Source organism: Peromyscus leucopus, chromosome 8a (genome assembly GCF_004664715.2).
Source record: "Peromyscus leucopus breed LL Stock chromosome 8a, UCI_PerLeu_2.1, whole genome shotgun sequence".
NCBI lineage: Eukaryota > Metazoa > Chordata > Mammalia > Rodentia > Cricetidae > Peromyscus > Peromyscus leucopus.
In genome coordinates this window covers 8,638,996-8,656,706 of record NC_051085.1, presented here as the reverse complement: position 1 = coordinate 8,656,706, position 17,711 = coordinate 8,638,996, and the positions used below count along the sequence as shown (strand labels likewise).

Sequence of the window (17,711 nt, the reverse complement as noted above, 5' to 3'; positions counted from 1 at the left end):
CTTGCCCCAGAAATGGCTATTTTGACCTGGAACTGGCTAGGCAGAAGTGTCTAGGTCTGCCGGACATGCCCAACCGTGGGGGTGTGTTGTGAATCTATCAGACATCAGACTCCCTGGAGCTGGCTGCAGGTCGGCTGACGTGGGTCTGGAAACCGAGCTCTCCAGTCTCCCGGAAGAGCATCAAGAACTCTTCACTGCCGAGTCATCTCCATGTCTGTGCCATAGGAATGTGTCTATGTAGGGTCCCATGAGCCTGAAAAGCCATTCCTCTCATTTGAGTTTATTGATCTTTACTAAAGTCACCTTCCTAAAAACTATGCTGATGTTCACGGAAAAGAATTATTATTCCTTCCACTTTCTTTGTTTTGTTTTGTTTTGTTTTTCCAGGGAGGGTTTCTCTGTGAAGCCCTGGCTGTCCTGGATCTCACTCTGTAGCCCAGGCTGGCCTCAAACTCACAGAGATCTGCCTGACACTGCACCTGAGTGCTGGGATTAAAGGTGTGCGCCACCCCTGCCTGCAATACTTTCCTTATACTCTGTTCTAAAATTCTCTCCTTGAAATCCAGGTCGTCATGTATTGCCTTTTGTTTCTTGAAAGTCTACAGTGTAACATTTTGTACTCAGATTTATATCCATCGATAGTTAGCAAACTTGGATTTTGAAGGTTTGGTTTTCACCTGATGCTGTTTTCCCCATTCTGCCTGGTGACCTGATTTTAGTTGTCATGCTCCTCTGACAAGGACTTTTAGTCGAAATCGTTCTGTCCCACTTTCTTGACTAGTGTGGCTTAGGCCTCTCGTGATATCAAACTCCTGCCTGGTTACCGCCGTCCTGAGTCCCTTCCTCTCGTAGTTTTCCAGTCCCACAAAAGGGACAGTCATTCTTGTGTCACATGAGGCCCAGCTCTTGGTGTGATCTCTGTCCCGGTTTTTGTTCATTTTTTTCCTTTTGCTTTCAGTCACAAAGTCCTGTGAACTGGTTTCTCTAAAATGTTACTCAACCCACCCCTCCCCCATGCTTCTTATCTTCACATCAGTTCTGGTCTCTGCTTCTGTGGCCGGCCGGCCTGTAAGGGTCAGATTACTTCACTGGCATTTGAGACTACTCAGCAGGAACCTTCTCCCTCCTGTCAATCAGAGCTCTTCCTGTCTCCCAGGCACACTTTTCCTAGCCCTGCTCCTCTTCCCTGCTTTCTCTCCTCCTGGTAATTGTTCCAGGATCTGGCTAACAGTCTGTCCCTGCCCTCACCCCGTAGGCATTGCCCTTAATAACATTGCTAGTCACTTCCTTTGCGATATTTGTGTATGTGCTTCTTGTTTTCATTGATGAGCTTTCTTAAAACAAAAATCAGCAACATGGAAAGGATCTTAGAGAGAGCAAGAGAGATTGTCTCAAAAGAAAACTCGCTCTGTCTATCCATCTATCTATTCATCGAATAAATGAGTACAATACATTCTAAGTACGCACATTTTCTCTCCTGAGTTTTCAGAGGAGTTTGGCTCACTTTCCCCCTGTACGTTGCCACAATTTGTTTCCACACATTTGCAGGTGAGGACCATGGGAGTCGCTTGAATGTCTGTGGTTTATTCTTTCCATGTAGAGCTTTGTATTGCCTTTGGGTTTTTTGTTTGTTTGTTTGCTTTCTTGCTTGCTTGTTTTGAGACAGGATCTCACTATGTAGCTCTGGCTGTCCTGGAACTAGCTCTGTAGACCAGGCTGGCCTGGAACTCACAGAGATTCCCCCTGCCTCTGCCTCCTGAGTGCTGGGATTAAAGGTGTGCGCCACTGCTGCCTGGGTGGGCTTTGGTTTTTATTGTCCTACATTTTGAAATTGTATTTGGAGTTTCTTCCTTGTGCTTTTATTATAGCTGATGTGAACTCTAATGCAGCCTGTCTGTATGTGAGTGATGCTTTCCTAATAGTAGTCCAGAAATACTCAGTAAGGAGTACTCATTTGATTTACTTGAGTGAGAGTCGTTATATTGTGTTTTGAAATTTGTACATTAAAAATAAGTGCATTTAATTTGTGCAGTTTTTTAAATTATGGGACAAATAGATATGATAGCTTTAATTACTTGGTAATAATTATTTATATGGCACAATTTTGAAAATAGGTATGTTTTCTGGCAAAGGTGTTTATATGAATGTAGTGCTAACTTCAAGAATATCAAATGCTTTAACTGGAAAAGGTGCTTAATCTTTAATTAGTTTAGACGGAATGAAAATACATCAATTATATTTTCATAAGAGAAAATTTCCATTTTGGAGCATGTCAAAAGAATAAATGTAGTAATTTGAGTGCTCTATTTTTATTTCTAGAAACCAGCAAATATCCTAGTAATGGGAGAAGGTCCTGAAAGGGGGAGAGTCAAAATAGGTAGGTAATTATTCCTCAGATAATTGATGAAGAAACCAAGGTGATTACAAAGATGTTTCCCCTTTAATACCCTTATTAAGTTGTTGATTTTAAAATTACTTTCTTGGAGTGTTTATAGAAAATATGTTGGAAAATGTAGGTAGTCTATAAACCCACAGTTTTCCGCAGCTCTTTCTTCAAAATAAGACCCTGTTGTTGTCAGTTGGGGCGTCAGTTAAGAAGCCCCTAAACATTTGCTCCGTACAGTAGGCCAAGCATGCCACCACCGCTCTCCAGCACCCCAGCTTACTGTGCCCTCTCCTTAGCCGCCAGTGTTCTGGTCCCCCATGCATTGCCCTACCCCTAACTCAATGCATAGTCTCCCAGGTGCTCCCCACTGCTGTCCTCAGGAGCACGTCTCTGGCCAGGCACTGTCATCCCTGGTGAAGGGAATGCTCTTAGTACCTCACACTGGTTGTGACCATTAACCCAGACAGGAAGGGGTTTTTTTGTTTGTTTGTTTTTGTTTTGTTTTGTTTTGTTTTGTTTCCCGAGACAAGGTTTCTCTGTGTAGCTTTGGTGCCTGTCCTGGATCTCACTCTGTAGACCAGGCTGCTGGCCTTGAACTCACAGAGATCCACCTGCCTCTTCCTCCTGAGTGCTGGCAGGAAAGGTTTTAATGAAACTGTGTGCTATTGGAAAGTTGATGCTGGAGGTGATACAACCCGACTGCTTCAGCCAGCCTGCCCGGCTGCTTGCTTCCTACTTGGGCATCTTCTTCCCAGTCCAGTTCCGGAAGGAGCTGATCTAAACTAGCAAACCCTCTCTGACCCTCTGCCCGGTTGGCGTGGAATTGACCTTTACTGTGCTGTTGTTAAGTACTACCTGATGGGTGCTTCCCCTTCCCGCTCCTTTCCCATTGTCTGTTTTCATTTTAACACTCACATGTTTTCTTACAGGCATTTATTGAAGAAGGACGTTTTGCTTGGCAAAAGTGAACAGGAGATAAAAGCTAGTCTCCCTCCCCATGAGAAAGCCGCCTGAACATTTTGTTCTGCAGTGTGGTTCTTTATTATGTTGCCTCAGCCACACAGCTGCCTGCCACGGTAGATACGGTGAAGGGAAGCTGGATTTAAAGAGCGGTGCCTTGCTCGTTCTTGAAGCCATGGCTAAGGTTCCTGTCCTGAGACTTTCCCTGCAGGCTCCCGATCCCTCCCTGAGTCTGCGCACCTGAGTTCCCTTGGTAGCTGTAACAAGGACTGGTTCTCTTAAGCTTCCTGTAGTACAGCATTATCACAGCTCTTCTCCAGCTCCTCCTGGTCCCTTCAGCACTGGCAGCCCCCCCTCCATTTTAAACTGAGTTTTACCTCTGCAGTGCAGGACATGGCTCTTGTCCCTAGATGAAGACATTTTGTTCAGGTTGCCCCTAACAGCTAGTTCCATTGTGAGAGCAGTTACAACCAACTTGTAGTCACAGAACAAACAAAAGCCATGTATCAAGGTATCCCCCAAATACACGGGCAGAAACATCAGGTAGACAGATAGCTGATAGCAAAGCTGGGTGGTGGTATGTGATGCTGGCATGGACAGATGGACAGCTCTGCTATAGATTTAATACATTACCTGAGCACATTCTTAGCCTTTAGGTTGATGGGAGGAAGCTAGAGGTCTGTTAATACATTCTAGAAGTTTTATCTGATGGTTGAAAAGATACAGCAGATGCAGAAACAAGGAATAACAATATCCTGAGATCACTTGGCTCTGGACGTGCAAAGTTCCAGTTTTCCACAACCGTAAAGCCCTAATCAGTAGCCTGGTTGAACCTTTCACATAGGCATGGCATTTTTCTGAGAGCTTCCATTCACAGTTCTCCTTCTTGGCATGGACTACATTTTGTACATGTCGAGGCTAGAGGGGGATTTACGTCTCATGATGCCAGGAAGGCTCGTTTTTAGCATCTAATAAAGGTGAAGCTGAGTAGGCAGGAAAGCAGTGTACAGGAGAGGGATTGTTAGAATCACTAAGGAAGGAGCCCCCAGGTCATATACCATTGTTAGCTGTCAGGATTAGGCCAGATTTTTTTTTTTTTTTTTTTTTTTTTTTGAGACAGCAGTTCACTCTGTAGCCCAGGCTGGCCTCGAACTAAGAGTTCTGCCTGCCTCTGCCTCCAGAGTGCTGGGATTAGAGGTGTGCGCCACCACCGCCCGGCCTTTTTTTCTTTTTTGCCCTTTGTATCTGACATGTATATTTAGATAGATTAGATATAAAGTTGACTAATTATGACAGTAATAGGCATTTTTAACCAAATCCCTGACTCAAAAAAGATCTTTAAACTGTGTTTTCCCTGTGCCTATAATCATTTATATTCTACGAAATACTTTGTTTGATGTTTGAGATATGTGAAACAATTTATTACTATTTTAACTTTAGTTGTTTTGGGGCTTTTTGATTTTTGTAGCTATAACCTTATGTGGTGTGACCAGTTTTTGTTTAGAATTAGTCTTTAATGGCCGTGTCATCTGAGGTATATTTATGGTATATTTTATTTGTCCTATTATTTTGATATTATATTGGAAAGCCTGGGAAAGTAAATGGATAACCATTACATTACAGAAGAAATCAGATAATAATAATTTTAAATTTCCTTCCCAACAACATTATCCTTTCTATATGTATCAAGTGTTACTACTGTCCGCGGTAGAAGCTGGAGGCCAAACCCGTGAGAGATCAGCATTTGTATGCATGATAAAATCTTATTCCTTATTTTACAATCAGAAAGGAAACTGGAACTCCAGTAAGTTATTTCATAATTTTACCCACTGATTTACTATTCATTGTCAGAACAGGAGAATAGGAGTATTATTTGGTAATTTTTAAGAATATTTTTGCTTATTTATTTACAGTGTCATACATTTATAAAATGTGTTTTAATCATCTCCACCCCAGCTCCTACTTCAGCCCACCTCCTCCCATCCCCATGTCCTTTTTCAAACCATGAACTCTGAGAGTTCATTTAGTGCTGCCTATGTGCATAAAGGTGTTAGGCTGTCTGCCTGATTCTGGACAACCTGCCAGTGCCATGCCTTCAAGGATAAAATTGCACCACCATCAACTTCCTGTAGCTTCTGAACTAGAGGTGGGGCCTTGTGAGCAGGTCTTAATATAGGAAACCACTGCTGTGGCTCCTGAGCCCAGTGGTCATGTCATGTCCAGGAGGAGCATTGGGCAGCATTCCCCTGCATCCTCCGGCTCTCACTTTTTCCCCACCCCCTTTTCTGCAGTGTTCTCTGAGTGTCAAGGGGCAATATATTTTTACAATCTTGGCTTGCACTATGGAATGCCCTGAAAAGTCATTTAATCAGGAAACACAGGTTTTAAGGTATGATCTCTTATATAAGCTTCTTGTTTTTGAAAGAATAATGTTATGTATTTAAATATGAGCCCTTTTAAAGATATATTTTTGTTTGTTTGTTTTGGCTTTGTTTTTTTTGCAAGACAGGGTTTCTCTGTAGTTTTGGTGCCTGTCCTGGATCTCGCTCTGTAGACCAGGCTGGCCTCAAACTCACAGAGATCCACCTGGTTCTGCCTCTCAAGTGCTGGGATTAAAGGCATGTGCCACCGCCGCCACCTGGCTCAAAGATACATGTTTTAGAAATTAGTTTTAGTGGATTTGTTCTAAACCTTCTAGTTTGGTACTTACATCTCCAAAGAGGTCTCCTTCGATGCTAGTAGCATCAGTGCAGACCAACACTATGGGTGTTGTTGTCTCAGAGCCTGGAGCCTTTTTAGAATTGTGTATATGGTGAGTCAAGTCAAAGCCATTGGCTATCAGTACAGTTAGTTGTTGTATATGTCATAGGACTGCCTAGAGCCTTTAATTTGTTCTACCACAACAGTTTTATTAAAATAATAACATAGTAATCCAGATGGTTGAACCCAGTTAATACTTTTTTCTTATTATGAGATTCTGTTGGTATTGGAGCAGCTTAAATTTAAAATTTGAGATATCCCTAAAATGTTGTTCCTTTTGGAAAAATTTAAACTAGGTCTTTGTCAGTGTGAAGATTAGATTTTTTAAAAGTTATACTGAATAATGAGAATATTTTTCTGTGAAAATATTTGAGTCATTTACAACATCAAGACTTGCTTTAAGTCAAGCAAACACTCAAATACACGATTAATAAAAGGACATAATACTGTTGTTCTCTTTTGTAGTTTTACTAAACCAAGGTTAGTGATTTATCAATTAGGAAAATATACCAAAGAAGGTGCAGAATCTCTTAGACAGTTCTTACATTATCTGAACATAGAAGAGTGAGCGTTAGGAATGTTGTGGTGGTTTGAGTTCACCTGCTTGGGGTACTCGGTGGGGTCGTGGAAGATGAGTTTGTGGTTGTGTCCTCAGAAGCTGGTCAAAGTTTGAGGTGAGAAATGGAAGAGTTGCCCTCTCAAGTTCTCTGTGGAACCAGACAGGGCCCTTCCTGTCCAGGCGAAGGGAGTCTGCAGCATTACATTCAGTGTTAGTCACCTGGTTTAGCTCTTGTCATTTCGTTTTTCTCCAGGTGTTCACTGTGGGAGGCTGCTGTCAACAATTTGGGATTTTTAGAGTTTTTTAAGTCTCATAGTAATGCATAATGTCTCATTATTGGAGATTGCTCATACAGTCCTTTGTCCATGTTGATAGGATGCCATGGGTTTCTACTCAGTTACTGTCTAAGTCTGGGGCAGATTGACAAACATCACAACAGTGTGTAGGCTTGGTGGAACCAGGTGGAAACACGGACCTTTCAGTAAGAGCCCTCTTCACTGTAAGAGAGGGCAGGAGAGGCCAAGAGGCATGCTGTGTGGATCTCAGGCCATGGCTCTCCCTCCCTGATTTTAAAAGCTGAGCAGCAGAGAGATGCCCTTACAGATGGAAAATTGAATTAATGAAAGGTAAATAACTGGATTATAGGTCGGTACAATGATCTGAAGTTCTCTAGCAAATTCTAGAGAGGCCTTAGCATCTCCAGCTTGTGCCCAGGTACTGGATAGACAGTGTGGGGTCACTGTCCTAGGCTGTGAGGAGAGGCCATGACAAGCTGAGAGTTTGATGCAGATCTTTGTCTAGCTTGAGAACTTGTGGAGAGCACAAGGAAGGGTGGTGAGGACTCAGAGCAGGCAAGGTGGGATTCTTTATTCATTTCCTGCTCTTCAGCACCTTTCTTTTTCTTTTCTGTCCTTTTTTGTTTGCTTTTGAGACAGGGTTTCTCGGTGTAGCCTGGCTGTCCTAGAACTCATCTTTAGACCAGGCTGGCCTTGAGATCCACCTGCCTCTGGATTAAAGGTGTGTGCCACCACCTCCTGGTTTTTGACACCTTTCTTGTTTCTTGTTTCTATGGTTTCCAAAACTCTTTTTGGTTTTCTTTTGTAAATTTGCAGTTTTACCATTTCTTAGGTGCTTTTAAACTTAAATTGAAGTAGCCTTCCTGTTCAATGTATTTTGCTTTATTGTGTACAACTTCTAGCTTGGAGAAACAAAACAAAAAACATGATTTGAGGATATTGAATGTATCCCATTGCCTGTGCAGGGCGAGGGTGGATAAAACCAAGTTATAGTTTGATAGGTCTCCCAGTTTTTCCAAATAATTGCAAAGTTGAATTGCTATAATTATTAGACATAAAGCCAAGTGGAGTTCCAGGTGGCTGTGGTCTCCAAACGCTTCCTGGAAACTGTATAATCTTGTATGCTAGCTAGAGGGATTTGCGTTTGGCCACTTGTGGGACAAGCTCCCTTGGGTCTCATCCCAAGGTAGGCTTTTCCCATTGTGTCTGGTGTTTATTCTGAACGTGTACAAGAATGTGAGGGGACTCAAGACACTGGGTGCCCATTGTGTCTGGGGTTTATTCTGAACGTGTACAAGAATGTGAGGGGACTCAAGACACTGGGTGCCCATCACTTATGTGTCTTCATAGTGGGGCTAATAAAGTTCCTTCCAGGAATGGGGTGTGTTGTCTCATTCTCTGTGAGGCTGGCGCTCATCTTGATCTGGAGAGGAGATGGCACCTGCCATGTGTGGTATCTTAATGATCACGAACTTTCTAAGCTGAAGGGATGAGGTTGCGGTAGGCTGGAGTGGACACGGAAACGGCACCTTCGGGTGCTGGAGACCCTAGCACACAGGTGCTCTGAAAATCAGCAATACCAGCAGGTGCTCTGGTGGGTGCCTGGGGTAGGACACCAAGGCTCTGATAATAATTTGCACAGAATACAGGACTGTCAAAGATGCCAGCCACACCAGAGGAGAGGCCCAGTCCCCAGAAAGAATCACCAGCATCTACCTGAGGAGGCAGTGTGGTTGGGTGACCTGCTGATAACTGATGCCAACGCAGGTGACTCCCGATGAAGTGGATGCTCCATTGAGGCCTCATGGTTTAGAGTCAGAACTGTCGACACAGAGTCGAGTGCTCACCTCCAAGTGAATAAGGGAGTTTATTCTGAGCTGAAGTGAGCAGCTGTAACCAAGGAGCACACATTTCAGTAGCCCGAATAACTTTCTGACATGGAGGCAGCTGCATGAACTTTTATAGACCCAGAACAAATCATAAAATAAGGCATTTTCCAAATACCAGGTAGGCAGGGCCTAGCAAAGTGGATCAACTCTGCTGTGGTTTTAGATGTTACCCAGTCACGTTCTTCACTTGTACCTTGGTGGAACCCGGGTGGTCTATGAGTGATCCCAAAGGAAGGACGTTAGGTCAGGCAGACAACAGATGCCTATCAAGAGGACTTCGGATGGCTCGAGATAATCTGGCTCTGGACCTGCAACATTCTAACTCTACAGTCACCAAGTTTACAAAGTCAGTGAGTTAGACTTGGAGGGTCTGTAACTGGTGGTCACTTTTTCTGCGCCACTACACTTCCTGCCTCCATCTTGTTTTCTTTAGCATTTGTGTCCCTGTGTCCCAGGCTGGTGCAGCCCCATCGTTTCTCTACTCCTAGGATGGCCTTCGTGTCCACTCTGTGGTTTCATTGACTGTAATTTGTTAGAATCGCACCTTGAAATCCATTTCGCTGTCAGACTGTCTCTGAAAAGGCCTAGCAGGTCCGTGGCCTGTGTCTGTCACTGTTCTTCCCCACGGTGCTGCCTGATGACCTGTGTCCTAGCAGAGTCCTGTGGCCTGTGTCTGTCTGTTCACTGTTTTTCTTTCTCCCACGGTGTGCCTGTGATCTGTGTCCTAGCAGATCCGTGGCCTGTGTCTGTCTGTCACTGTTCTCCCCACGGTGTGCCTGTGACCTGTGTCCTAGCAGATCCTGGCCTGTGTCTGCGCAGGTCCTGTGGTCTGTCTGTCTGTCACTGTTCTCCCCACGGGGCGCCATGTCTCCCGAGCGGTCTGGCCGAGGCTGCTGACACCGTGTGGCTGGTCTTCTGTCTCTGGCTTCGCTGTTCCTTCTGCACTGTGCTTCTGTTGTCTCCAGTCATGCGCTGTCAGGACACCTTGAACACTGCTGGGGGACACAGCCTCCCTCTGTAATGATGTCTTCCAGGATTTAGATGTTGTGAAAATGATTCTGCAGTTTGGATGTCTGTCCTCTCTAGCAGAAGTCTTTATCGATATGTGACCCTCTTGGTACCCTGAGCTCCACTGTCCCCAAGTGAATTCATTGGCATCTTCTAAGACTCTTTATTGTTTTGTGTCATTCGCTCTGTTTACCCTAACCACCCAAATCTAGTCAACATAAAGTTCTGTTCTCTGCTCAGACAAGCTACCTTAGTGTTAAGAATTTCAAGATTATAATTCTAGGAAAGATTGGGGATAAATTATAAATTAATAAATAACAATAAGAGTAATTATAATGGATTAAGTCCTTATAAACTTGGTTTTAATGCTGTGTTTGTGTGTGTGTGGTAATCCACCACCATGCTGCTTCCACAGCCTCCGAATTACTGTTTAAAGACAGTGCAGTCGGGCTGAGGGCACTCAGGGCACGGTGCTGGCGCAGCGTGTATGGGACCCTGGGTTCAATCTCTGTGGTGCAAAAATAAAAATCAAAAATCTGCAAATGGTCTTTTATTCTTTTATTTTTTTTCCTTGTTTGCACAATTTGATAGACTTTAGTCCAGCATCCTCACAGGCCCATGACACCATCACCACTCTATTTTAGAACATCGCTGTCTTCAATTTCATACACACATATAATATATGGTGATTACATTCCACCTGATTTTTTTAAATGAACATAATATTTGCAGTTGTAACTATTTTTAAGTTTACAATTCAGTGGTATGAATTACATTCAAGATATTAATTACACTCATGATATTCATTAATTATACTCATGACATTAATTACATTTGTGATATTCATTGACTACATTCACAATATTCATTCAATAACTATACTTATGATATTCATTAATTACATTAATTGTATTGATTTATTACATTCATGATATTATGTCCTAATACTACTGTCCGTTTGTGGGGCTGTTCCATCACACAAAACAGAAACACTGTACTTAGGAAATCATTGCTCTATATTCCTTTCTTCTCCATCTTGAGATAACGTCTAATCTTTCTGTCTCTATGAAGTTGCATATTCTATATATTACATGTAATACAATTCTATAGTGTTTGTCTTTTTTTAATGTAAAAACATTTTATGTACAACTGCAGGATAAATAATACACAGGTAGCTTGAACATAAAAACATGTTATAATTCAAAAGTCCAGGGTTATTTGAAACTGGAAAATATTTTTTTCTGTAGAAAATAGTAAAAATGATAACATTTCCTAATAAGCCCTTTTAAGCTAAATAATAGCTGAATTATACATTATAAATATTGATTAGATTCTGGGATATAGAAGAAACCTATCTTCATCTGTTCAGAGAGCTATGTTTTACTTCAGTTGTGTAAGTGAGATTCCTATTCATTTTCCCCTTCACCGATTTACGGCAGATCAAATGCCTGTGTTTAAGGCTTTAGTATAGTTCTCTTTGGGCTCCAGAGAACAGCACAGTTGAATGGAAAAAAGGTACATCGTGCCGTTTCCTCCCTAGCAACCTCAAAGACCCCAGCGTGACTTAGGCCTTCTATCCTAGCACTTCAGAAGTTGAGATGAGAGGATTGTCTTGGGCTACATAGTCAGTTCCAGGCCAGGCTGAGCTAAGAGTAAGAACCTGTCTCAGGAAACCAAAAATATTTAGCAATCCTTATCTAATATCCTTCCTTTCTCCCTTCTCAAAAAACTTAAACTTCAGAATCCATTTTCAAGTTAGTCTATTTCTGCTGTGTTTAAAAGCACCCTTCTGGATGGTTCCTTGAAGGAGCTAGAGACCTCCCAGCTGTGGGACTTAGCATGGGTTAGAAACGACGCTGTTACCTGAATGTGTCTGTGTGCTGCTGTCATGCGCACTTGTTGGACATTAGACTCTGCTGTTAGATACTGCCTAGTTAGCACCCACACATTCACACACCCACCCAGGGTTCTCTGTGTAACCCTGGCTGTTCTAGAATTCACTCTGTAGGCCAGGCTGACTGAGAACTCAGAGATCCACCTGCCCAGAGTGCTGGGATTAAAGGTGTGCACCTCCACTGCTCAGCTTACACATCCATTTAATTGAACAGTTCCACACACATTTTCTTTAGAAAAGAGTCAAAGCAATGTTTAGGTTAGTTACTTTATCTAAATTATTTGAAAAGGCTCTTGTAAACTTTGTTCAGTAGAGTGGAATTGTACTTATTTTCTTCTGGCCATGGCTTCATTTAACAGTGAATTAAACAGAATTAAGAGGTGGAGGCAGACATGGCGGCACATACCTTGAGTCCCAGCACTTGGGAGGCAGAGTGAATTCCAAGCCAGCCAGAGTTATATGGTGAGGCCCTGTTTCCAAAAATAAATAAATCACTTAATTAATTTTTTAAAATTTAATTAAAAGGTAGAGAATAAGAAGAGAAACATTAGCTTTTGCCTGTAATGTAAAATGCTTTTCAGTGGCCCAACAGCATCATACATTTCCATCACCACCACATTAACCAACAACAGCAGCCAGCGCCTGTCACTCAGGGAAGGTGGTGTGTTCAGTATTCTAGCTTGTCATGAAATAACAGGTGCAGTAGTGGGAAAATTGCTGGCTGGCCTTGTCTGCACTAGAGAAACGTAGTTTTAAAAGGGTAGGCATCAGCATGGGTTTCCTTGGTTAACTTGAATTTTTTTTAAGACCGCCAAAGTTTTGATACTCCAGAGCAGTCTCATGAAGCATTATACATTATTTCAAACTCTAAAGAAACAATATAATGAATTATAATTTAATGCATATTATATCATATTTAGTTTCTGATTAAATGACCCATTGTAGTCACCTGCATTTGTTCTTTTTATAGTACATTTGGGTTCCTTACACATTCAAAGTGTACTGTGTATATTGTATATTTTAAATTATATGGATTTATCATCTTGTGACTCTGCCTCTGTGGTTTGTAATTGCCATGTGTATAATTGACTGGATGTCAGTCAGTGCTTAAGAGTCTGGCTACTAAAGGGCTCCGTGGTGCCTAAGTTGAAATGCCTAACACACAAGTATGAAAGACCTGAGTTCAGATCCCCAGCACCCACGTGAAAAGTTAGTCTATTACTACAGAGCTGGGGGTGTAGAGACAGGAGGATTCTGGAGCTTGCTGGCCAGCCAGCCTAATGAGTGTGTGTTGAGCTCAGGGAGAGAGACCCTGTCTCAAAAAACTAAGGTGGTGAGTATTGTGTCACTAAACTTCCTGGGGAAACGCCACACAGTTGTCTACTTACCCCAGAGAGGGAACTCATGGCAGAGTAAAATAGGTACCACCAGAGACCAACTTTGTGATGGGTGAGGGGTTGCTTCCAGGAATTTAGGTGGAGCAGAAATGACTCAAAGGCAGGTGTACCACCAAAGCCCACTCAGCAGAGGTGACAGCTCACAAAAGCACACTGCACAGCCTGCAGGCGGCTCAGCAGGTTGGAGGGTGTCCCTTCCAAGTGACTCCGTTGGTCTGAGCCTCTCCCAGGCAGGTGGGCTCCTCTCTGCCTCTTTCCGGTAGCCGGTCTGCTTGCTGTCGTTTTCTGCGGCTTGGTTTGCCTCACAGTGCCTCCCAGCCGTTGTTACTGTGTGTCCTTGGGAGGGAGGGGCATAGTGGAATCTGGTCAGTTTCAGGGACTTCCTGAAGTTGTTTCCCTTCTGGTTTCAAACAGTCTGCACCAGCAGGGAACTTTCCAGCCAAGATGGATTGTTTCAGTTTCTAAGGAATGGCTAGACAACAGAGTAAGAGCAAGACACCTGATAGCAGCCTCTGCCGGCACACCCACGGCATGTGTGCAATGTGCACACAAGAAGAGGGCTGCTAAGTCAAAACCTGGCTTTTGAGTGCTGATGACTTGCTCTTCCTGTGAGCATAGACAAGTCATTTAATTGTCTTCAGCTTTAGAGTCCTCATCTCAGAAGCGAGAAGCAAAGTACTAAAGTAGGATTCTTATGAAGGTGATATGAGGTTGCATGATGTGTATAAATGCCATGTGTAAAAGTGTCTTATAGATGTAAGGTACATCCTATTTATGAAATCATAAAAAAGATCTCTAGAACCTTAGAGTGACAAGTACCCCCTAATACTTAGTTTCTTTACATCTTTGTTAAATGAATTACTATAGCAACTGTCTGTATATCTCTTAGAGTAATTATCTATTATATATATATGTGTGTCTTGTGTATGTTCTCGGGATTGTGCATGTGCTGTTACAGTCGACTTTCTAGGAGAAAGGTCCCGATAATGGTATTTCTGTTTTGCATGCTCTGATTGCTCCCCCATAGCTGAATGTCTAGTCCAGTGTCACTGAGCACAGGCTTGGGAAGAGACACGGGTAATCCAGCCCTCCGGGGTGTGTAGCACCTGATTCCAGGGCGCACTGAACTAAGTGGTATGGATAGTCAGTTCTCAGGCGGGGCGGCGTACAGTCCTAAACAAGGAGACTTTGGGAATGTTTCAACTGCTCCTGAAAGCCAGGAAGCAGAAGTTTAGGCTCACCTCCCACTTTGGACTCTGAACTTCAGGCCTTTGCTCTCAGGAAGTCAGCAAGCTTTTAAGCTTTAGTCTCTTGTCGGTAAAGCAGATGGCGCCAAGGACTGTATCTCAGTGAAGGTGAACAATGCAGTTCCCAACCAGGGTGCAGTTCTTAGAGCAGGCGTCCGTCTTTGGAAGGGCCGTTACCAGCCCCTGCATGGCTCTGATAGCATGTCAGATTGAGTTTCGCATGTTTATTTTATTTTTCAGCTGACATGGGCTTTGCCAGATTATTCAACTCTCCTCTAAAGCCACTCGCAGATTTGGACCCCGTGGTCGTGACATTTTGGTATCGGGCTCCAGAACTTTTACTCGGTGCCAGGCATTACACAAAGGCCATTGGTAAGTGTCTGTAAGATGGTTGACAAGCTGAGCGCTCCTAAATGTCAAATGGTTGGTCATAAAGCCATGTCCATGGCAGCAAGGACATGCACATCTTCCTTTATCCCTGCTACCTAGCTGTTGATCCGAAGGGCTGGAGAGCGGGTTAGGAACTGGCTTTACAATGAAAACCAGGACAGGAGTATCATGCTGGAGAAAAGCTCCTCCAAGTGTCCTAACCAAGACACAGTGTGATGTTCCGTCTCTCTTGAACGGTCTGCAGAATGGCAGTTTGTCCATTAAGGCAGGAAACACAGACTTGGTAGGACGGCATCGCTCGGCAACTTGCCAGACCACCGAAAGGAAAAAGAACTAGAGAAAGAAAAATGGTTCTGAATGCGTTTGTTAGGATTTATGATCTTCCTTACAGTGGAGACTTGGGAGATTTTGTTGTCTAACTGCAGGGAAGACGTGGCTATGGATAGAGAGTTAGCAGGTGAGAATCTCCTCAGCTCCGGAGATCTCTTTACAGCGGAGAACCAGAGAAGGCAGGGAGAGAGGAGGCAGTGGCCAGGCCCGGGTCTGCCGTGTTGGTGTGCGAGAGGACACTCCTCTGCATCCCCTCTCTCCACAGCTGCTGCTTCGGCTGCAGGCGGTACAGCCTGATCACCTTAGCTGCTGTGGCATCTGTTTAACAAGGGCACTGAGTGGAATGTTACTCAGAATCCACAAGAAACAGTCCAGGCTCTGTTGAACACGCTTCTGAAGTAGCATGCCTCTCACGGCACTGCAGGTTCTGTTGCTGTCTTTGGAGAGATGCAGTTAGCCTCGTAATTAGTTCATGGGTCAAAAGCAGACACATAGTCCAGTGCCGTACCAGAAGATCTGATTTCTTCAAAATCCAGGTACCGTAGTGTAGTGCTGAAGGGATATTAATATAAATATAAGTCGATATAAATGTAAAATATTCATGATTACTCAACGTTTGCAAAAGCTTCCGAGTGGTCTCAGAACTGTGGGGACAAGTGTGTTGACTGCAGAGGAGTGTGAGTGTGACATGGACCTGTGTCCAGTCAGATCAGCGGCTGTTGAGGCCGTGCTGTCACTAGAGTGGCTGGAGTGGCCTCAGGACCGAGGGCTGAGACCCAGCGTGGCTCTTGGATCTTCCGACCTGGTGGGTTTGCTTTTCTTGTTATCTCGGTCTTTTCCTGCCAGCTGTTGGGAACCTCAGAAGGCAGCAGAGCGTAGGAGGGGAGAAGAAGTCTGAGAGCGTGTGTGTGTGTGTGTGTGTGTGTGTGTGTGTGTGTGTGTGTGTGTAGGGGACTGTTAGCTGGACATTAATAGAGCCGTCAAAGAAGAAAGATGGTGTGGAGTTCAGAGCAGGAGTGGTCATCGTTTTTGCATTGCAGCATGTAAATGACCTCATCATCCATAAATGCATTGGGCCGTATTCATAGCTACCCTGGGCCTCATGCAGCTCGAAGTTGAACATGCCTGGGAGAGGATGTGGAATCAGAAGCAATCCATATGCCCCTGGCCCTCACCTGCAACTTGTATAATATATTAAAAGGAGATTTCCCATTAAGAAAAGAGATACTTAGCCAAAATATTTTTTTCTGCTAAAATTGTTTCTCACTGCCTTGCTTTTTTCTATTGCTATAACAAAAAACACCATGACTGAGGCAACTTAGGAAAGAATTTGATTTGGGGCTCGTAGTTCCAGAGGGCTTGACCATCGTGGTGGGGCGGGCGCGGCATTCCGGCCGGCAGCAAAGCATGGTGCTGGAGCATGAGCTGAGAGTTGACATCTTGGCCCACAGGCTGGAAGCAAAGACAGCTAACTGGGAATGGCATGACCTTCGAAACCTTGGAAAGCCCGGAGCAGGGGCCAGACATCCCATAGGGGCCGAGGGGGCGATTCTCATTCAAACGGCCACACCCCCAAAGTTAATGTCACACGTACAACAAGTCCCCAGAAACCCAGCTTTCCCGGGCCTTCCTGGGCAGTTCTGCTGTGTGTCTACCCACTGGGGAGCACACTTCTTGGAAAGCGCGGTTGTAGTCGTTTTCTTTCTCAGCTTCCCTCTGCTGTTGAAATAGATGTGGTGGGGTCGTTGTTGTTGTTGTTATTTGTTTTTAATAAATGTGAGGAGAACTGAAATTGAATTTTAACCAGTTTGCAACTTTTTTGCTCATTTAATGAGATTTACCACTTAAGATAAAAATGTAATTACTTGCCAGGTACTAATTCCTGCAATGCTAGTACCTGGGAGGATGCTGATGCAAGAAGGTTGTGAGTGAGTTTAAGGCCAGCCTGGGATACACAGTGAGATCATATCTCATCTCCAAAACAAAATCGTAATAACCATTATCCATTCACAGTAGAAGTTAGGCAGATTGTTAAGATAGAGAAAAATAATCCCTTCCAAATCACTTATCTCTGAGTTTAAAATATATTCATAACAGTCTATATAAACACACACGTTCACTCATTCTCACTTTTCCCCATACCTGGTTTGTGTCAGAAACAAGTATAAGTGATGCAAGAGCTGGATGGAAATACAAAATTAAGATAATGTTGTCAGGCCGGGCGGTGGTGGCGCACGCCTTTAATCCCCGCACTTGGGAGTCAGAGCCAGGTGGATCTCTGTGAGTTCCAGGCCAGCCTGGTCTACACAGAGAAACCCTGTCTCGAAAAACAAAACAAAAAAACCAAAACAACAACAATGAAAAGATAATGTTGGCAGGAAACAGAATTTAACATTCTTGCTTTTCTGAGGTTCTTGATGCAAACAGTTCACAGGGAAGTCTAGATTTTGCTTTGAGTAGAGGACCAATCAGGAGTTGACATGACCGGCAGCTTATAGTAGCAGGCCTCACTGACTATATTAGAAGCCATCGGGAGGAAGAGAGATGATGGAGCTATTAGAAACAGGAGTGACAGACAGCATGATGTGGAAGACA

At 43.7% G+C, this 17,711-nt stretch overlaps 1 protein-coding gene across 2 annotated transcripts in view; it reads left to right on the top strand.

The window, feature by feature from the left end:
- Positions 1-17,711, top strand: part of Cdk19 (cyclin dependent kinase 19) — a 128,112-nt gene that overhangs the window by 95,169 nt on the left and 15,232 nt on the right. Inside the window, exons 5-6 of one of the 2 annotated variants that reach the window (XM_037200413.1) lie at positions 2,320-2,377; positions 14,637-14,768. In XM_037200413.1, the coding sequence (XP_037056308.1) occupies positions 2,320-2,377; positions 14,637-14,768 (190 nt within the window). The remainder of the gene's footprint in view (positions 1-2,319; positions 2,378-14,636; positions 14,769-17,711) is intronic. The other variant, XM_028890230.2, reaches the window with a different exon arrangement.